At 41.0% G+C, this 23,085-nt stretch overlaps 1 protein-coding gene across 1 annotated transcript in view; it reads left to right on the top strand.

Moving 5' to 3' along the window:
* Positions 1-1,312: 1,312 nt before the first annotated feature.
* LOC311140709 (eukaryotic translation initiation factor 3 subunit E) overlaps positions 1,313-23,085 on the top strand; it is a 46,296-nt gene continuing 24,523 nt past the window's right edge. The window contains exons 1-5 of the mRNA XM_084175893.1: positions 1,313-1,434; positions 6,779-6,896; positions 7,198-7,315; positions 15,331-15,373; positions 18,343-18,447. Of these exons, the coding sequence (XP_084032019.1) occupies positions 1,345-1,434; positions 6,779-6,896; positions 7,198-7,315; positions 15,331-15,373; positions 18,343-18,447 (474 nt within the window). The 5' untranslated portion in view covers positions 1,313-1,344. The remainder of the gene's footprint in view (positions 1,435-6,778; positions 6,897-7,197; positions 7,316-15,330; positions 15,374-18,342; positions 18,448-23,085) is intronic.

The following is a 23,085-nucleotide window of genomic DNA, read 5'->3' as shown; positions in this document are numbered from 1 at the left end:
ACAGCATCGGCCACGGTGAGTGGTGTCTGTTTATGACTAATTTCTACCTGCAGTCAGAGGGCAGAGAGAAAGAGAGAGAGCTTCACAGTAAAAAGGGGCAATTGTTTGGGGCTATAGGACAGTGCCATGTGGTTGTCAAGCAAACAAGGTAGTAGTGGAACCTATTAGAGATGGACCATTTAATATCTGATATTGGCTCTTCACTGCTGGGTATGGCCAACACATGGGCATCTTTATGAGGCATCTACTGAAGTGAGGGAAAAGGGGTTTGCTTTTGCAAACCCCTTCATAAATGAAATGTTTCATTGTATCAACACTACAGTGAAATTATGGGAGTCTTGAAAGGTTTACTACATAGTCATGCTTCCCTTTGAGTGGCCTATGCAGGAGAAAAGCTGAATACACATTTCCATTTGAGCGTGCACATAGTGCACTCCACATTATAAAATATCTTAAATGAGACAGCCCTGCGAGTCACAAGAGAAGGACTTGTACACTCACAACAAAAGTTAAACAATATTAACTAATTGGTTGCCAAAGGGATAACTTAATAATACTCTAATTGCAAAGTCTAATTAGAAGAAAATGCCTTTATGCACATGCCATTATCAGGAACAATTAAAAATAAATAAACTAAATTAGGACTGGAAAATTGTGAGACAGTGTTTGCACTTCCCATGAGGTACTTTATCAGTGTTGTACATTTGTTTTATTAGTTGAAGGCTACTCAATCCACTAATTTATAAAAAATAAAAAATAAATGTATGCACTAACTGTAAGTCGCTCTGGATAAGAGCGTCTGCTAAAATGACTAAAATGTAAAAATGTGTTTTATCTTGTCTACAAAAATGTCTAAGAAAAAAAGAACATCTTGAATATGAATCTTGAATGCTACAATGGGGCGGCAGGTAGCTTAGTGGTTAAGAGCGTTGTGCCAGTAACCGAAAGGTCGCTGGTTCTAATCCCCGAGCCGACTAGGTGAAAAACCTGTCGATGTGCCCTTGAGCAAGGCACTTAACCCTAATTGCTCCTGTAAGTCGCTCTGGATAAGAGCGTCTGCTAAATGACCAATTTATTTATTATTATTTATTACAATGAATCTTGAATTCTACAATGTGCCTCCAATTCGCTTTGTTGGAACAGCCAGGTAAGATAATGTACAGTATAATTAGACATGGTCATTATCGTCGTTATCTTCTTTAAAATAGTTAATAATCAGTAGTAGTTAATATTTGTTAATAATCAATATGGCCAATCCGTGCAGGTACTGATGCTGAAAGTGACGCTGATTGGTCATTTACGTAACACGTTTTCACGTGTACTTCCTCCTCTCTCGCGGTGAAAATGGCTGAGTACGACCTCACCACCAAAATTGCCCATTTTTTGGACCGACATCTCGTCTTTCCTTTGCTGGAATTCCTTTCTGTCAAAGAGGTAAATGCGTGGGTTATGTTAAATTGTAAATACAATCTAGGTTTTCGGTAGAAGTGTGTAAATAACCCATATAAAAAATGTAAACGCCACGTGCGTGAAAGAGTCTCCCATGAATTGGGGCCTCGCGCTGTTTCAGGTCCAGCAGCACAGACAGCTGAGCTAGCTTGCTAACTAGCATATGCTTATTCTGTTAGCTAGATAGCTAGCTAGCTATATTGGTGATTTAGTAAACGCTATGTTGGTGTCAGTTTGATTTATATTAACGTATTGCATAACGTTAACTGCAGCACGCTAAGTAAACTAGGTAACCTTAACTAACTTTATTTTTAAACCTAGCCTAGGCTAGTTAATTAGCTAACTAACCGGTAACAGTTACTGGCGGCTGCTGCTTCCCTAAATTAAACTAGTTAACGTTATCTGGCTAGCCTAGTGAACAAACATTTGCTACATGTATTGAGCTTTTATTTTTCAACATTCATATCTGCAGATCTTGGTGACATGACTCCTAGATGCTAGCTAGATGCTCGTCTCGAGAATGTATTTAACTAGTCTGTCCTTGTCAACTAGCTAACGCGTTAACTGTTGTTGTTAGTTAGCTAGCTAGTAGTTAGAAAGGTTGATAACTAGTTACCTATAAACACTAGATATGCATTAAAGTAACGTTACCACAAAGCAATAACAGAAATTCACGATGCCCAGAGCTTACCCATGACGTTGCACAACGATTGAAGTGAATAAAGGGCCATCCACACCAAGGACGATGACTATAAACCATCCACACCAGCGGATCATTCTGCAGGACACCTGCCAATCAATCAACGCATCCTACTACAAGCTGTAGGCCTATTAATAATGTGTTAACACGACCATTCAGTGCTTCAGGGTGTGTTCAATGTCCATAGTGACAACTGCACATAATACTTCAATGTACATGTAATATAGAAATGTAAATTTAGTAATTCAAAAACATGCTGTTTAGCCTACGCAACTTTAAATCATGACAATGCTTGCATGTCTCTCGTGGTTTGCAAGTGATTTCCATTTTTCTAATGATTGTCAATTTGTTTGTATCTTTTTCGCTGTGCTCATGTCTGACCTGTGTGACAGATCATTTGGCCTAGGACTATTTTACATTTAGCGGTTAGCAAGAGCAAGCCTCCTTCTCTCCAGGAAAATAATATTAGGCCTAGTATAAAAAATTCAAAAAATAAATATCCTATAGCTTTTCCTTGGATTTCATGTGAAGAGGAATAGCGGAGAGGCTTGCATAGCCTATTGCGCACAGAAACAGCTGGAAGAGGGGCTAGATATGTGTAGCCGAAGTAAGAAGCTAGATATTAGGCCGTTCATTAGCTAAATAAATAGTAGGGATATAAATATTTACCTGTCAAAGTGCAAGAAAAAATAGTTTACAGATGGCAGTCATGTGCATTCAACCAGGCTGCGTTCTGCAGTCCCGGAACCTCAAAGCTCCACTATTGATTAGGCCTAAATTTTTTGACAATAAAATTATTCTACCTAGGCTACAACAACACAGTGGAATGTATTATTGTTATCAAGTGAATGCACAATTGTCTAGGGCTGTAAACTGCAGTGATGTAGGGTAATTTGAATAACCGCTCAAACATCCTGTTTAGAATGCTTCATGACGAATAACTGCATACAGCCTAGGCCTGATTATGCAACCATTTAGATCAGTTATTGGTTTATTCTCCACAGTTTTAAAGGAATACTTATTTTGGCAATGAGGTCCTTTACCTACTTCCCCAGAGTCAGATGAACTCGTGGATACCATTTTTAGGTCTCTGTGTGCAGTTTGAAGGAAGTTTCTAGCGCAATTGCTAACTAGCGTTAGCGCAATGACTGGAAGTCTATGGGAATCTGCTAGCATGCTTCCTTCATACTGGTCACAGACATAACAATGGTATTCACCAGTTCATCTGACCCTGGGGAAGTAGATAAAGGGCCTCCCAAAGTATCCCTTTAAGGTCCAGAAAGGTTACTCATATGGTGTATTTTGATCACACCATCACTCACACTCGCTCTCTCCCCTTTCAAACTCCCCTATTCTACATTCAGCAAGCAAGAGCAAGCTGGAATCACTCTAGATAGGCTAGTAGTAGTAAATAAGATGCTTGAATTAAGTATACAACAAGCTATTGTAGTCTAGCTTTTCCTGGGACTCCAAGAACATCTCTAGTCTAAGTTAGAAACGGATGCAACCCAGCATTCATTAGCTTACTATTATGAGTTTATTAGTCACATGCACAGGGTTCCACATGTACAGTGAGGGGATTTTTTTTTGTTGATCCCCTGCTGATTTTGTATGTTTGCCCACTGACAAAGAAATGATCAGTCTATCATTTTAATGGTAGGTTTATTTGAACAGTGAGAGACAGAATAACAACAAAATCCAGAAAAACGCATGTCAAAAATGTTAAAAATTGATTTGCATTTTAATGAGGGAAATGAGTATTTGACCCCCACTCAATCAGAAAGATTTATGGCTCCTAGGTGTCTTTTATACAGGTAACGAGCTGAGATTAGGAGCACACTCTTAAAGGGAGTGCTCCTAATCTCAGCTTGTTACCTGTATAAAAGACACCTGTCCACAGAAGCAATCAATCAATCAGATTCCAAACTCTCCACCATGGCCAAGACCAAAGAGCTCTCCAAGGATGTCAGGGACAAGATTGTAGACCTACACAAGGCTGGAATGGGCTACAAGACCATCGCCAAGCAGCTTGGTGAGAAGGTGACAACAGTTGATGCGATTATTCACAAATGGAAGAAACACAAAATAACTGTCAATCTCCCTCGGCCTGGGGCTCCATGCAAGATCTCACCTTGTGGAGTTGCAATGATCATGAGATCGGTGAGGAATCAGCCCAGAACTACACGGGAGGATCTTGTCAATGATCTCAAGGCAGCTGGGACCATAGTCACCAAGAAAACAATTGGTAACACACTACGCCGTGAAGGACTGAAATCCTGCAATGCCCGCAAGGTTCCCCTGCTCAAGAAAGCACACATACAGGCCCGTCTGAAGTTTGCCAATGAACATCTGAATGATTCAGAGGAGAACTGGGTGAAAGTGTTGTGGTCAGATGAGACCAAAATCGAGCTCTTTGGCATCAACTCAACTCGCCGTGTTTGGAGGAGGAGGAATGCTGCCTATGACCCCAAGAACACCATCCCCACCGTCAAACATGGAGGTGGAAACATTATGCTTTGGGGGTGTTTTTCTGCTAAGGGGACAGGACAACTTCACCGCAGCAAAGGGACGATGGACGGGGCCATGTACCGTCAAATCTTGGGTGAGAACCTCCTTCCCTCAGCCAGGGCATTGAAAATGGATCGTGGATGGGTATTCCAGCATGACAATGACCCAAAACACACGGCCAAGGCAACAAAGGAGTGGCTCAAGAAGAAGCACATTAAGGTCCTGGAGTGGCCTAGCCTGTCTCCAGACCTTCATTCCATAGAAAATCTGTGGCGGGAGCTGAAGGTTCGAGTTGCCAAACGTCAGCCTCGAAACCTTAATGACTTGGAGAAGATCTGCAAAGAGGAGTGGAACAAAATCCCTCCTGAGATGTGTGCAAACCTGGTGGCCAACTACAAGAAACGTCTGACCTCTGTGATTGCCAACCAAGTACTAAGTCATGTTTTGCAGAGGGGTCAAAAACGTATTTCCCTCATTTAAAATGCAAATCAATTAATAACATTTTTGACATGCGTTTTTCAGGATTTTTTTGTTGTTATTCTGTCTCACTGTTCAAATAAACCCACCATTAAAATTATAGACTGATCATGTCTTTGTCAGTGGGCAAACGTACAAAATCAGCAGGGGATCAAATACTTTTTTCCCTCACTGTAATCGCAGGGTACAGTGAAATTATTATGTTCCAACAGTGCAGGTCACAAAAAGGAAGTGAATGAGACTAATAAGGTCCAGAAAGGCATATTAGCAGGACAGTCATTGTGTGTATTTTGTCAGGCTGTATCAGCGTTAACAGATGGGGTTACCATCGGCAAATATGGCCTTCTGTTTGTTGTGGCTCATCATTTTTTGAAGTCGTCTTAAAATTAATCTGGCCACAAATACGCTCACACATGCTCAGTTATTCAGGAACGCTTACTGTGCGCTCTGCCTTATCTCCTCTCGGGGCAGCCTCGTGCAGCTAGAACCAAGAATGCTGCAATAGAACGCATTTTTGATTGGTTGTCATTGTTTTATCGTCTGAGGAACGGAAAAAATCGCTCTGAAAGTGATCCCAACAATAGCTCTCATTATTGTTCTCCGCTGTTTTTGTAGTTATCGTTAGTTTGAACGCTCCTGTTCATTTGAATTATAACTTTAATTTTTTTATAATTATGGTCCTCGGTGTGGACGGCTCTTAAGTCATCATTTTTAGTCAAAGTATGATGTATTTGGGCTTGAAGTGGGAAATCCGAAGTGAGGACATAGGATGTTTTCCGTGTGTTTCCTCGTGATATGACGTGCTAATATTTTTCAGTCCATGTTTCTTTTCAGGGCTGGGTTTTATTTGAATTTTACCACCCACCACCATGACATTGTTATATTAGTCAGAAACACCTGCAAAGTTCTTAGTCTTCGCAAGTCGCAACTGAGCAAACAGCTTTTTGCAGTAGCAAAAAGCAGAGCCATGTAGCAAATTAAAATTGGGGGTTCATACTTGTTTTAGCACTTCCACTTTTTTTAAACCAGATTTTACATAATTCATTGGATAATTTATCCACTTAAAACATTTTTTGCTAGTCTGTATTCCCAAAAAAGACACATTACCATTTTTATAAATGTGTGATATGATTGCATTTTACAACCCTGCTCCCCCCATCGCCCTAAGATGAATGGTTTTGACCACTAAATTATTGCTTCAATGCTTTGATTGGTGCAGCTAAACCACAAGTGTCTATCCTATAATAAACAGGCACCCACAGTTGTCAGTTCTCTATTTGTTGATGTTTCTCCACTCCACGTGGAAATCACCACAGCGTTCTTTCCCACCTCCAATTCGTGAATATGTGCAAGTAGCTTGCATCATTCTTCGGAGGTGTAAACAAAACAAGCATTTCCGCTCTAGGGCAGGAATTACGTAAAAATGAGTGTGGCATTGCTCTCTGGTGGGCGCCTTTAACAACCAGGCATCCATTACAGCTAAATACGTTTTCTTCTAACTTTGTTAGTCAGGTTAGTAGCTGAACTCCTTACATCTGTCATTGTCAGCTGTTCTCTTAAACTGTGTAGTCCAAGTTAAGGATTTGAGACTTTATATTCTACAATAACCCAATTTCCCACCCTTTTAACCATTTCTACTTTTAGATCTACAATGAGAAGGAACTGCTTCATGGAAAATTGGATCTCCTTAGCGAGACCAACATGGTGGACTTCGCCATGGATGTTCACAAAAACCTTTTCCCTGAGAAAGAGATTCCCGCCAGTAAGTAGACTGCACACTGCGTAGTCTACCTCCTAAAATGTTGTTCAATAAACCTGTACAGTGATATAGATTATGCATGGTTCTGTATTGTTTACACTTATTGATGAAACAATCACAAGATGGCGGCAGAACTGATTGCACACCATCCCCCTCACATTTGACAGTCATGACTAATACAATCCTCACTGTCCCAAAAACTAGTATAAACCGACAAATCTTTTCACATTAATGTAGCATATAATCGTATTCTCCTGGGTATTGCCTTGGTCAAAGCCTCTGTTTTCTCTCTGTCCATGTGAAGCCCTGAGGGAGAAGAGGATCACTGTGGTGGCTCAGCTGAAGCAGCTACAGGGTGAGACAGAGCCCATTGTGAAGATGTTTGAGGACCCAGAGACCACGAAGCAGATGCAGTCAACCAGGTGAGTTAGAACCTCCTGCCCACCATTTGACTGACTGATGTTTTAGGAGTTGTCATTTTGCATTTATAGATGGTCCATCGTTGACGTTTTATGACATGAATACGGCCTATAGCAATTCTTGAGGTCCCAGAGTAGTGGTCTTGCTGTATGTGTAAGATTCTCTAACTTTGCAGGCTTAACGAATGAAGTTCAAGTGGCATTTAATTGAGATGATGGTAATCAAAACATTGCTATGCCTTGACAGTGACCCTTTCAGTAGACTGATTAATTATTGTACAGTATCTAACTCTAGAGCAATCCTTGTAGATATTGCACATGTTTAAAAACCACAAAGGGACAAATGTGAATTAAAAAAAATGGATGTACATGTATCACATTTGTTATGAAATGGACTCTAATGTGGTATAAATGTGCCTGTGCCAATTCTATTCAAAGTTGCTTCAGGCAATGATGGCTGGTTGGAGCTTCAGGCTCCTCAGCCTATTTAGGTCAGGAGCCAACAATTGCATTTATCGAACCTACTGTCATGGAGAACTCATGAGGTTGTGGGTTCGATTCCCACGGGGGGCCAGTATGAAAAAAAAAAAAAGGTCTATGCACTCACTAACTGTAAGTCGCTCTGGATAAGAGCGTCTGCTAAATGACTAAAATGTAAATGTACATTTTGGATACAATTATTTCCCTAGAGTGGCTTTAGGGGGTTACATCTTGCAAACTCAGCAAACTCAAACGAGGAGACCGATACATGATGCTGCGGTGAATGTTAAGGACATTTAGTCTGCGCTGACTTTGCCGTGATTAAAATAGTTTGGTTAAACTCAAGTCCTCATTCTTTACTTGGCTTCTTGGCAGGAGTGCGTTCAGTTCATCAAAGGACACTTTTCATCCACTTGCCAATCTTGAATTCTTTGTTAAAGGTTTTGGTTTGAGACATGTTTGTTTATTGTTGTTTATTATTATTATTATTATTATTATTATTATTATTATTATTATCATCAAAGCAGGCATCTTATACTGACCATTACACCATTGTAATGGGAGTTTTGAAGCCTCGTGAATGTAACTTTAAACTTTTTGGAGTGTAGTCTGTTGTACTGCTATTTTCTATTCAGATTTACGTTCTGAGTAATCTCTCTTCGTGGGCAGAATCATGTTTCAGTTTCTCTCTCGTTATGCGGGGATTCGTTTTGATACCATTGGATTTGTAAAACAATACAAGACTTGTCCCGGGTCACCAAAAAACTGTCTTCACAAAACCAAAAGGGCAAGCCATGCCAATTTTAGCGTACCACGCAAATATCCGCTAAAGTTACTCTGGATGCGGTAGTGTGTTTTTGATATGATTTTGGATTTATATAGCGGATCATCCCTGACTGGAAATGGCAGAGGTTCAATATTTGAATCCCCTAGTCCTATCCACTTGGGATAATACTGTGTGATGTAGAGATAATGATTTGTGTTGGAGAGTGTCTTTTTAGGAGCACTGTTTGCCAACATGCCTCATAGGAGGCCTGCCCTCAACTTACTATCTCTAGGAAGCAAATCCAATATAGCCTAGGCCTAGCCAATAAATCCTCCAAATGATCTGTCATTCACTTTCTGAATTATTATTGCGATCATGTTTCTCATCCATGTTGATAGGTTGAGGAAATTAAACAATTCTATGGATCTTGAGTTTGTCAACATCCATTGCTTCTTTGCTCTTTTGGTGCAGAAGGTGGCGGCAGTAATGCAATGCTCTCTACCTTTTGAAAGGGTATTCCAGGCACAATGTAGACCTCTACATTTAGGTATATGGGGTATCTTGCCGTTGTCCCTGTGGGGACTGTGGCTTGAAAGGCAGTTGTGGATGTGAGAACCTGGGGCAGGTCTTGGAGACTAGGGCTGTTACAGTGACCATATTACCGCCACACCGGCGGTCACGAGTCATGAAGGCAGATATGTGGGGTGTCTTGCCGTTGTCCCTGTGGGGACTGTGGCTTGAAAGGCAGTTGTGGATGTGAGAACCTTGGGCAGGTCTTGGTGAAGACTAGGGCTGTTACGGTGATCATATTACCGCCACACCGGCGGTCACAAGTCGTGAAGGCAGTCAAATTCCACGTGACCGTTTAGTCACGGTAATTAGGCTTCTCCAAGCTCTGTTGCTGCTGATGGTCATTAGTAGCCTACCAAACTTGCCAGCTGCCTGGTACTCAGCACTCTATTGTCCCTCTAATCACTCTGACATCAATGCAAATGTAATCAAACACTTCATGAGAGCTCATGTTGCGCAACATTTCTATAGGCTATGCAATTGCGTGAGAAAACAGAGTGATGGCCTCTATTAAAAATAGTATTACATTTTAGTCATTTAGCAGACGCTTTTATCCAGAGCGACTTAGTTAGTGAGTGCATACATTTTTCATACTAGTATCCCATCAGCTTTCTATAGGCTAGGCCTGCTATATTTATTTCTCAACATTCCTAATATAAAGCACATTGCTTCGCTTTACAGCAGGAGTATAGCCTACCTAGCTGGGATGAAAATGAACCACAGAAAATGTGTCCTCCATTCACTATTTAAGTGTATAGATGACATGCATTTTTCCCCCTGCCCCTGTTTCGATACAGGTGTATAATAATGGTCCATTCTAAATCAAAACAAATGTCACACATATATTATTTAGTATATGTAAAGACAAGATTTAATCAAGAATAGTCTGATTGGTGAAAATATTAGCCTATCACTTGTGAATTATATATTATCAGTTGTGAATGATGCCCAGGGTAAGGCAAGAAACAATGCATACCTTTTTGTTTAGTTTTTTTTTACTTTTTTAAATCATAGTCACACAACTATCCCATAGGCCAACATGTTTTAAGGTTTGTATCACAACTAAAGTGGCCAAATAACTTCTTAAAATTAAGCACATTAATCCGCTTTACCAAGGGTGTAGAGCCTAACTAGCATACATATGCAGTGCGTGAGTTTGAAGTTTGGGGAAGATAATTTTCACCATAAATTAACCTTTTATAATAAAAGCATTACATGCATAATTGCATTTGCGGTCACTTTTGGTAATGGTGTTTTCCAGCTAATGGAACATTCGCACTTATAGCCTGCTGCCGTGTGCGCATTGGTGCACTTTCTAATGAGAAGAAATAGCCAAATTGTTAATTAACATTTTAAGCTAAACGTTCTGATCTGTTGCGTCAGCCTCCTTGCGTAAAACAGGTTTTTTTGATGCTAGTGGTTGTATTAAGTTGGGATCTATCGCATCCCACAACTGTCCCGGACTATGTTTGGAATATTTATTTCTAACACAGAATAGAATAGGTCAACTTTTGTACTGTGGGGGATAGTAGATTGACATAGGCTAGTGCTTTTGCTGTTCATTAGGCCTACTCATCTTGTTGGCTGACACAGTAAATATGGACTGTTCTTCCAATATCTTCAAAATGTGCCTCGGAATTGGATAAGGACGCGCGCAGTTGCGTCCCCGATAAGGCTGTGAGAAAGACCCGAGCACGTGACTGAGAGGTGCTTCGGAGCAAGCAACACGCAGGGAGTAGGGAATAATTATTATTATATTTAGCCCGAGGGCACAATAGCCACTGGCCACAAAAGGCATGGATTTTTTTAGGGGGCATTACGGCCACACAAAGGGGATGCCGCCGGGAAATTTGAGGCATTATTAAGTGCTTGTCAAATTGTGAATGAGAGACTGATGAAGTGTCTACAGCCTAAACAAAAAACAAAGCAGAGCTCATACCTTTCATGCGACTTTTTTTCAAAATCATCATTAGTCGCATCATGCAGCCATAGAATGTATTAAAAATCCAAACATATAGCCCAAGTTTGTATCACAACTAAAGTTAAAATGTAGATGTTCCAAAGGTCTGCATCAGTGGCTTGTAGGCTGTGTGTGGAAGCCAGAAGATGCTAAATGTGTTTGTTAATTAACTATCAATTACCGTGAGACCGGCAGTTATTTGCTTGACAATCACCGGCTGACGAATTTTGTGACCGCCACAGCCCTAGTGAAGACTCAATGTATTCCACTTGGAACTTGGATTAATCACTGGGGACTGGTCAGGACTGTGATCCCACAGTGCTCAGCAGGGATACATTCCCCTCTACAGGGAAGATTGTTACCCAGGAGCTACCGGAGACAATCTGTCCTTTATTCATTTCTAGGCAGGAGATGGTTAGAACTGACAAACTATATCTATAGAGTACAGGGAAACGTTTAACTGTAAAGACAAGTGAAATGTTATCCCGAAGACAACCGTTCATTCACATTGACTCTAGTTCAGGTGTTTATCTTCATTTAGCAACTCGCATCAAAAAATGAACAAATGAGCGATTTGATCTGCAGTGATCACAACATTCTCAACTTCTCCCTTAGTTATATCGTCTCTCACCTAATTCCATTCTGACTGTATCTACACACGTGTGCATGCCGCGCACACAAGCTCCTGATTACTGAAACTTTAACTAAAGATATAAGTAAAAAGCATGTAGGCAAGCTATATTCCCTGCCAAAATCACTACATATTTATCACAAATTCAGAATGCACTGATTGATTGAAGGTAATTATTTAGCATTACATGCAATGCAACCGCAAGCACCAGCAATTCCAGTGTAACTATACATACATACATACATACATACAGTTGAAGTCGGAAGTTTACATACACTTAGGTTGGAGTCATTAAAACTCGTTTTTCAACCACTCCACAAATTTCTTGTTAACAAACTATAGTTTTGGCAAGTCGGTTAGGACATATACTTTGCATGACACAAGTAATTTTTCCAACAATTGTTTACAGACAGATTATTTCACTTATAATTCACTGTATCACAATTCCAGTGGGGCAGAAGTTTACATACACTAAGTTGACTGTGCCTTTAAACCGCTTGGAAAATTCCAGAAAATGTCATGGCTTTAGAAGCTTCTGATAGGCTAACATCATTTGAGTCAATTGGAGGTGTACCTGTGGATGTATTTCAAGGCCTACCTTCAAACTGCCTCTTTGCTTGACATCATGGGAAAATGAAAATAAATCAGCCAAGACCTCAGGAAAAACATTGTAGACCTCCACAAGTCTGGTTCATCCTTGGGAGCAATTTCCAAACGCCTGAAGGTACCACGTTCATCTGTACAAATAATAGTACGCAAGTACAAACACCATGGGACCACGCAGCCGTCATACCACTCAGGAAGGAAACGCGTTCTGTCTCCTAGAGATGAACGTACTTTGGTCCGAAAAGTGCAAATCAATCCCAGAACAACAGCAAAGGACCTTGTGAAGATGCTGGAGGAAACCGATACAAAAGTATCTAAATCCACAGTAAAACAAGTCCTATATCGACATAACCTGAAAGGACGCTCAGCAAGGAAGAAGCCACTGCTCCAAAACCGCCATTAAAAAAGCCAGACTACGGTTATGCAACTGCACATGGGGACAAAGATTGCAATTTTTGGAGAAATGTCCTCTGGTCTGATGAAACAAAAATAAAACTGTTTGGCCATAATGACCATCCTTATGTTTGGAGGAAAAAGGGGGAAGCTTGCAAGCCGAAGAACACCATCCCAACTGTGAAGCACGGAGGTGGCAGCATCATGCTGTGACGGTGCTTTGCTGCAGGAGGGACTGGTGCACTTCACAAAATAGATGGCATCATGAGGAAGGATAATTATGTGGCTATATAGAAGCAACATCTCAAGACATCAGTCAGGAAGTTAAAGCTTGGTCGCAAATGGGTCTTCCAAATGGACAATGACCCCAAGTTGTGGCAAAATGGCTTAAGGACAACAAAGTCAAGGTATTGGAGTGGCCATAACAAGACCTGACCTCAATCCTATAGAATATTTGTGGGCAGAACTGAAAAAGCGTGTGCGGGCAAGGAGGCCTAAAAAACCTGACTCAGTTACACCAGCTCTGTCAGGAGGAATGGGCCAAAATTCACCCAACTTATTGTGGGAAGCTTGTGGAAGGCTACCCCATGTTTGACCCAAGTTAAACAATTTAAAGGCTACCAAATACTAATTGAGTGTATGTAAACTTCTGACCCACTGGGAATGTGATGAAAGAAATAAAAGCTATTATTCTGACATTTCACATTCTTAAACTAAAGTGGTGATCCTAACTGACCTAAGACGGAATTTTTACTAGGATTAAATGTCAGGAATTGTGAAACTGAGTTTAAATGTATTTGGCTAAGGTGTATGTAAACTTCCGACTTCAACTGTACATACATACAGTACCAGTCAAAAGTTTGGACACCTACTCATTCAAGGAGTTTTCGTTATTTTTTTCTCTCCCTATTTTCTACATTGTAGAATAATAGTGGGATCATGTAGTAACCAAAAAAGTGTTAAACAAATAAAAATATATTTGAGATTCTTCAAATAGCTACCCTTTGCCTTGATGACAGCTTTGCACACTCTTGGCATTCTCTTAACCAGGTTCACCTGGAATGCTTTTCCAACAGGAGTTCCCACATATGCTGAGCACTTGTTGGCTGCTCTTCCTTCACTTTGCTGTCCAACTCATCCCAAACCATCTCAATTGGGTTGAGGTCGGGGGATTGTGGAGGCCAGGTCATCTAATGCAGCGCTCCATCACTCTCCTTGGAAAAATAGCCCTTACACAGCCTCAAGGTGTGTTACATCATTGTCCTGTTGAAAAATAAATGATAGTCCCACTAAGCCCAAACCAGATGGAATGGCGTATCGTTGCAGAATGCTGTGGTAGCCATGCTGGTTAAGTGTCACCAGCAAAGCACCATAACACCACCTCCTCCATGCTTTACGGTTGGAACTACACATGCAGAGTTCATCCGTTCACCTACAGTGTCTCACAATGACACAGCGGTTGGAACCAAAAATCGCAAATTTGGACTCCAGACCAAAGGACACATTTCCACCGGTCTAATGTCCATTGTTCGTGTTACTTGGCCCAAGCAGGTCACTTATTATTATTGGTGTCCTTTAGTAGTGGTTTCTTTGCAGCAATTTGACCATGAAGGCCTGATTTACACAGTCCCCTCTGAACAGTTGACGTTGTTGTGTCTGTGACTTGAACTCTGTGAAGCATTTATTTGGGCTGCAATTTCTGAGGCTGGTAACTCTAATGAACTTAACCTCTGCAGTAGAGGTAACTCTGGGTCTTCCATTCCTGTGGCGGTCCTCATGAGAGCCAGTTTCATCATAGCGCTTGATGGTTTTTGCGACTGCACTTGAAGCATCTTTCAAAGTTGTTGATGTTCCGTATTGACTGACCTTCATGTTTTAAAGTAATGATGGACTGTCGTTTTTCTTTGCTTATTTGAGCTGTTCATTCCATAATATGGACTTGGTCTTTTACTAAATAGGGCTATCTTCTGTATACTCCCCCTACCTTGTCACAACACAACTGATTGGCTCAAACGCATTAAGAAGGAAAGAAATTCCACAAATTAACTTTTTTAAGAATGCACACCTGTTAAATGAAATGCATTCCAGTTTCATGAAGCTGGTTGAGAGAATGCCAAGAGTGTGCAATGCTGTCAATGGTGGCTATTTTGAAGAATCTCAAATATATTTGGATTTGTTTAACACTTTCTTTGGTTACTACATGATTCCATATGTATTATTTCATAGTTTTGATGTCTTCACTATTATTCTACAATGTAAAAATATAGAAAAACCCTTGAATGAGTAGGTGTGTCCAAACCTTTGACTGGTGGTGTGTATATACACACGCACACACAGTACCAGTCAAAAGTTGCTTTTGAAGTACAAAGGAGCAGCTCAAACTGTTTTGAAAATGAAAGACCCTTGATTTGCCCGCAACTCTAGGTCTGCTACAGTCCAGTAATGGAAAAATTACATTTACATTTGAGTCATTTAGCAGACGCTCGTATCCAGAGCGACTTACAGTTAGTAAATTACAGCTGAATGGGGCTTAAAACACCCAACCTGCATCAGCCAACTGGTTACTCTAATGAAACAAGGCCACTAACTGAAATTCTCTTACTCTTTTTCAGGGATGGACAGGCCCTTTTTAACTATCTGGCGGAGAAACACAGCGTAAGTTTGGCCCGCTTTGCTGACGTTTCACTTCTAAACTGCATTTCCCATGACCCTTGTGTGAACCCGCTGTTTGGGGGGTGGGGCCCAAGCAGGGAGACTTGTAATGAATGGAAAAGGGCGGTCTCCCTCCGCATCGCAGCGGCTAGCAACCACTGCCTGTCAAAGCCACACTGCATCTGTGAGACTGGCCTCGGTTCAAAAACTGACATCAGCACGCTGTGAGCTGTTAGGAGTTAGCAGGAGTGTACCGTTCAGGGTTCCGTTAAGAGATATTCTACCCCCCCCCCCCCCCCCCCTCATGATAATTTACCCTGACCCCACCCCCCACATGGCCATTTATCATTGCTACAGGGTGTGTGTGTGTACTGAACATAAATATAAACACAACATGCAACAATTTCAAAGATTTGACTGAGTTACAGTTCATATAAGGAAATAAGTCAATTGAAATAAATTCATTAGGCCCTAATCTATGTATTTCATTGACTGGGAATACAGATATGCATCTGGTCACAGATACCTTAAAAAAAGTAGTATCTGGTGTGACCCCCGTTTGCCTCATGCAGCGCGACACATCCCCTTCACATAGTTGATCATGCTGTTGATTGTGGAATGTTTTCCCACGCCTATTCAATGGCTGTGCGAAGTTGCTGGATATTGGTGTGAACTGGAACACGCTGTCGTACACGTCGATCCAGAGCATCCCAAACATGTTCAATGGGTGACATGTCTGGTGAGTATGCAGGCCATGGAAGAACTGGGACATTTTCAGCTTCCAGGAATTGTGTAAAGATCCTTGCGGCATGGGGCCATGCATTATAATGCTGACACATGGGGTGATGGCGGCGGATGAATGGCCCGGCAATGGGCCTCAGGATCTCATCACGGTATCTCTGTGCATTCAAATTGCCATCGATAAAATGTAATTATGTTCGTTGTCCGTAGCTTATGCTTGCCCATACCCTAACCCCACCGCCACCATGGGGCACTCTGTTGACATCAGCAAACCGCTCGCCCACACGACGCCCTACACGTGGTCTGTGATTGTGAGGCCGGTTGGACGTACTGCCAAATTCTCTAAAACGATGTTTGAGGCAGCTTATGGTAGAGAAATTAACATAAAATTATCTGGCAACAGCTCTGATGGACGTTGCTGCAGTCAGCATGCCAATTGCAAGCTCCATTGTGTTGTGACTAAACTGCACATTTTAGTGGCCTTTTATCATCCCCAGCACAAGGTGCACCTGTTTAATCAGCTTCTTGATATGCCACACTTGTCGGGTGGATGGATTATCTTGGCAAAGGAGAAATGCTCACTAACAGGGATGTAAACAAATGTGTGCACATTTGAGAGTAATAAGCTTTTTGTGCGTATGGAAAATGTCTGGGATGAAAAAATGTTCAGCTCATGAAACATGGGACCAACGCTTTACATGTTTGTTTTTGTTCAGTTTATTGTTACTCTCTATATTTCGTCTCTTTCACTTCTCATTTTATATATAGTTATTATTTTGACCTGCACTGTTGGGTTTTCACTGTACCCTGCAATTACATCTGTGTCCCTGTATATGTGACTAATAAACTCAATCTAACGCTTGTAACGGCGTGCTTGTCGCACATGGCTAGTCGAACGCTGGACTCTTCATTGAGACAATGCCGAAACATCAATCCATGGGCAAGTCGGTGCCACATTTTAATTTGTGCCGAGTTCTTGCGAATAAAGCAGGCTATAGTGTGGAATAGACTTATCGTTAATGGAGTCTTTGGTGTGCTTATCAATGCATGAGCACCTTTTCCCCATTCCTATCGCTCCTTCTATCTGTGGAACATTTTGTTGCGTTGTGACCATAGACAATTTGACTTAAACTCATGGGTACACTAGCAATGGCTGCCAGTCTTGACTTCAATGGGAACTGCCTTCTATGGATTATGTCTATGGTTGGTTGTGGTTGTCAGTTTGCCTTTTGCAAATTTCAAAATACAACCAAAGCAAATGCTGTCATTACTAAATGTGTAAATTGATAGGTATTTTAACAATTCTTCTTACACACAAAGCATGTATTAATAAAATATTTAATCAGTTGTCTGTCTCGTCCCCATCATTTTGAGGAAATCTTTGCGAGAGGGAGTGTATCTGACTTCATTGGTCCTCAATTAGTGGCTCAGACACTAGATTCAAGATAAATGGAGTTGGCCCCGAGTTAGCCTGCCCTGGAGCAGGTTAGTTCTGAAGGATTTGTAGCCATAGCAATATACCTGGCTAAAAGGTGAGCCACTTTAATGTTACCGGTTAAACGAAGTTGACTCACTAACTCCTCAGACCTTATTCGTATTATAGGTCTCAGGTCGGTTGTTGAAGGCGTTTCCCAAATAGCCACAGGTGACAACGTACATGACAAAGTAAATAGGCCTACATGTGGTGATGTTGTAGCATTCCGTATGGGATGTTGACCAAGAGCTCCTTGTACACAGAATTCCACACTTAAATTGCTCAAGGGCACGACGGTAGGCGACGGTATCTAGGATGATACCAGCAACCCTCTGGTTGACCGCGCACTCCGCACCATATTTTCCCATCTGAGCAGGGATTCGAACTGGAAACACTCCCGCTTCTGTAAGTTATTTAACTGATCTTGGCAGCAGCTAATGGGGATCCATAATAAAAACAGATACAAACTGCTAGGCTACCTGCCAACCCCATTGATCAGTGATGGTAATCAAACAGAATGGGCTCTGAAATCAAACATGATTCTAGAATTGCCCTCCTTACTCCAGCCACTCTGTTCCCTGTGGTGTGGTCTGGCATTGACTGGATATAACACCATGGCTCTAGGACCATAATCTTACATGAGGCTTACGAGAAAGCTGACAATATGGTCATCAAATAAATAACTGCTTGTGTCAGGTGTCTATGCTCTGAATAGTTATCGGACAAAACCATTGATCAGCCTTTGTTTCTCTTACAGTTCCGTCAGGAGTACCTGGACACTCTGTACAGATATGCCAAGTTCCAGTACGAGTGTGGAAACTACTCTGGGGCTGCCGAGTACCTCTACTTCTTCCGTGTCCTGGTAAGTGTAGTACCCCTCGTTTCAGTATACACTTATGAAATATCAAACTGGCAACCTTGGATACACAGCAAGTTAATAGACCTAGATATATTGTTTTACTATTTAGATTATTACAGATTTGTACCCTTGCAACTTCATCAGTATGTTTTGGGATGACAACTGGACCACTCACAAATGGGCATTTTATTGGGAAGTGCTTTATATTAGCAAGCTCTTTAAGGGCAAACGGTTTGACGATGATTGAGGCTTCATTAAGAAGTATTAGTTTCTCAGGAACTACTCCCATTTTGTGCATTAATCACTGTCGTTATGTGATTTTTTTCCAGCAGTGGACAGTGCCAAACGACATAAATTATGCATCCACTTAACATTGTATTTTTTGAATTAGACACTGTTTCCGTTGATGTATACTCTTTTGGCTCAACGAGTTTTCTAATGAAAAATTGAATTTCCTACTTCACTGCTCGGTTGTTTGGCCAGGGTTCTTTCATTTTTCAAAGGGCTAGCACAAGAGGAAGAGGGAGAAAACACCCTATCAGTAATTGCATGTGAAAAGCTGCCGTCATTCTCTCCATTCAATTCCCCACACGTCTTCAGTATTAGGATGAGCTGATGTTCAAGGACGTGGGTAGGATATTCTTATTTTATTTACTTTGCCAAGTGTTCAGCAGCAGACTTCATTATCTGTCTTTAGTCCTCTCGCTGGGCGGGCTGCAGTGGACGGCTTATTGATTTGAAGCCAGATAGCTCCTTGTCAGGCTTCAGAGTACTTAAGAGTTACGTAACATGTTCTGGTTGGCTTCGAGAAGTCATATATGCACTCAAATAAAGAATCGACTGTCACTGAGAGCAGGTTTACTAAACAAAGAACTAGCCATCCACTTAGGATATACATTTGCAAAGTCCACTCATTTACGCCTATCTTGTTTGAATTAGGGATATACATTTTGTTAAATTTTGTTGCAGACTAACCAACCCCGGTTAAATCAAATCAAATGTTATTTATCACATGCGCCGAATACAACAGGTGTAGACCTTACAGTGAAATGCTTACTTACAAGCCCTTAACCTCTTCAACACTAGGCACCTGGCTAAAGTGTCTGCCTCAAAAATGCATGCCCAAATTGAATAGAGTATATCTCCAAAACGACAAGGGCTATAAACATAATCTTGGTAGCAAAAGAAAAGTAACACATGTGAGATGTATCTTGAAGTGAAATAATTAATGTGTGTATTACTGTGTCAAGAGTACATGAAGCTAGAACACAGCATAAATTGGGAGGTTTTGATTCCGCCTGAAAGTAACTTCAGGTTTTATAGGGAATGCTTTATTGGACTTATGCAGCTGCAGCCCATAAACACTATGGGACCATAGCCCAATATCTGATGAGTACTTATGTGAAGTTTGATGCCAATAAAGTAAAGTAAACCAAAGTTGTAGGGGTTTTAGTTGAAGTATGTTTAGTGACATTTGGGTAGATTTGGGCACCATCAGTGTCATTTGACTTTAATCAGGTACCAGACAGCAAAAGTCATATAATTTCACTAACATATGTGTACATTCCATCAAAATACAACTGTTTTGATGTTTCCAATGTTCTCCCAGACCTCTATACGTGTTGACTAAAGTGACAATTCAGTGACAATAAATAATATAGCATTCTATTGTCAGTAAACTTGCATGTGGGCCTCTATTTAGCCAATAAAAGTGTTATCATACAATAGACAGACTCGATTGTGATCCTTGCAGGACTAGCTAAACTAAGCTACTTAAGCTAGCTAGCTAAGCTAGCGCTAACTTACGTTGAGCTTCAGTTACTCAAATAGATATTTTAGAATGTATGTTTTGTACTCATACAATAAATTAGTAATAGTAGTATTAGAAGTAATAAATAACAATGGGATTACATACTCTTCTGATTCTTGAGTAGGGCCCTGGACACGATAACCTTCGTTCTCGTCGTTGGGGTCTGGTTCGTCCGGTCTAAGCAGGTCCTCATCGTCCGATTCAGAGTCAATTTATTTCAATCAATCAATGGGGATACATGGAGTCCAACTTTCATCTGTTACAATTGCTAACGCCTCTGTAACTGTATTTCTTACTAGAGCCTGCCATATTTTTATAAACTTTGTGTTTTCCCTCCGAAATTCAAGTGCTGTTGTGCGCTCTGCGTAACCGTGCGTAATGCAGCAAGTCAACTAATGTGATACAATGAGGTGCGCACATGGATATTTTAACAACCGGTTGGTCGATTTTTACATGTGACCCCTCTATCGAAAGTTCTGGATCAGTAGAATTAGATTAGCACAATTGCAAGCTACTGGGATTGCATTATATATCCAGAAGATGGCGACAAAACAGTGCCTGTTGTGATTGAAACAAACTACTGACTTCATCTTCAAACACATTCTTGGCTATGTAAAACGATGTATACTCATTGAAATTGACTCGGAATGAGAGAGACACTAGAGTATCTTTTCAAGTGGTTTTATTCGATCAGACACTACTTTTGGTAACAAAAACAACAAAGGTAAGAGCAGGTAGCTTAGTGGGTAAGAGCGTTGTGCCAGTAACCAAAAGGTCGCTGGTTCTAATCCCCGAGCCGACTAGGTGAAAAATCTGTCGATGTGCCCTTAAGCAAGGCACTTAACCCTAATTGCTCATGTAAGTCGCTCTGGATAAGAGCGTTTGCTAAATGACTAAAATGTAAAATGTAATGTGAATGTAAGACGCAGATTGTTGTTGTGATAAAAAAATTGAAGTTTTATTGATGTTCTTTGATTAATAGTTTAGTGAGTGTTGGTCATAGAGGAACATGGCTATCACTGTTGGAATCTGTGAGGTAGCAGCTTTTGAATGGTGTATCGTTTGTGTAGATAACTTATTGTTCTCAACCTATCTGTCTACATATATACGGGCATGCACGGTTTCAAAATACAGTACTGGTTTTGCTATATGCTTATATTTGCTTGGAGTCTGAATATTATTTCATTTGGGCAGCAACAGTTTAGCTAGATTCACAGTTGAGACGCTTCTCGTTCCAGTAGTGTATAACATTCAGGTATTCACACATGTTTAAAAACCGTACTACGTCATTGTTTGAGATTGCGGGAGGAGTACTCCGGATATGGGGAACCTTGGGATGAAGAGGTTAACCAACGATGCAGTTGGTTAACCCGTTAAATTAGTTCCAAACAGTAAAATGATGTGACCAACAGAAAATGCTATGCTGTTTTTTAAGTGGCCCTCAACTCTGTTTTCACACTAAGTGCATTTAGAGTTGTTGCACAATGACTGAATTTCACTTCAAGCAGCAACCAGCTGTTTGAGGAGCTGCGAGGTGATAATCCGCTCTAGCTAAACTCTGTATGCGGTACCAATTTAATTCCACTAAATAATGCAAATTAACCTATAGACCGATAAGCATGACCGGTCAAATGTATTTTTGGTTAACCGTTAACTTCCCTAGTTTTGAATGTCCTGCAACTAATTCCATTGAGTGTCTCAACCTGTACGGCTACACACAGATTTGTATTGTTTTGGCTAACATATGAGAGACAGAGGTGCATGGAGGAGGGATTAAATAATTTTCACCAGCAGTAAAATACTTTGGAAATCAGATAATACCAAAGAGGGATGGGGGGGGGGTAATTACAGTTCACTGAAAGTACTGGCAGTATCCTCGTTACACATGCGTACTTCTTATTTCCTCTATAAACAAAGGGATCATTGCTCAGGCTCTGGTGTTTATGGCTTCTCTCCCGCTGCCCTCAGAAATTAGTGAAAGATGAACTACACAGAGAATGGCCAAGGTGCAGTAGGACTGTGTGCACTGCTGTCTAGAGAGTGGGAAACCTCTTAGGCCTAGGGGGGTGGTAAACTGACTGAGAGGGGAGGCCAGAGGAGTGTTTTGTGTCACAATAGAGTGGTGTAACACTAGATAAGTCCTGGGAATGGACAGCCTGTGACCCCAGTGGAAGGTGCCACCAGATCTTCAGTGCTGCCTTTTTGTTAGTCACTCTCCAGGACCAGTGGCTTGTAAGGGCTACTCTGGGTCTGAACGCTCGGCTGACCTTTTGTGCTATCATTGGCTTTAACAAGTTAAGTCACCTAATGTTCTTCAGAAAGCCTATGCGTCAAACCTGATTTCCAAACACAAATAATCTGTTGGCCAATGAGGTTAATTTCTACTGTAGTACCAGTGTTGGTGCTTTTGGTCTAAGGTGTGTGTTTATATTTCTATGGTCACGCTGACTGTGCACCACCACTACTATTACCTTGTGTGCCCCCTTTCAGAAGCCTATTATGTTTCTTTTTTGGGGAAGTTGTTCGCAAATGTGATGAACAAACACACCTATGTTTTTGGTGGTAGATTTCACCATTGTTACTCCAAAGCCAGTGTTTACCATTTCATCTCTACTATCAGTGTCCTGTAATTCCTCCAACCAAACAAGCACAACCAGTGTTTTCCAAGTCTTATTCAATTGTTTTTCTGTTTGCGTCTGTCCTCCTTTGAGCTCTGCGGTATAGCAAAGACTCGTGCCAACGCCAGTCTCAAAAGAATGGAAATAATAACATCAACATTTTACATTAGAATGACAAACATTTCGACCAACTTAGGTTTCCCATTTTAATTG

The sequence above is a fragment of the Coregonus lavaretus genome (assembly GCF_964263955.1).
Source record: "Coregonus lavaretus genome assembly, chromosome: 13".
In the NCBI taxonomy this organism is placed as follows: Eukaryota; Metazoa; Chordata; class Actinopteri; order Salmoniformes; family Salmonidae; genus Coregonus; species Coregonus lavaretus.
Note: the sequence above shows the minus strand (reverse complement) of the source record. Positions and strands in the feature narration are given on the sequence as shown.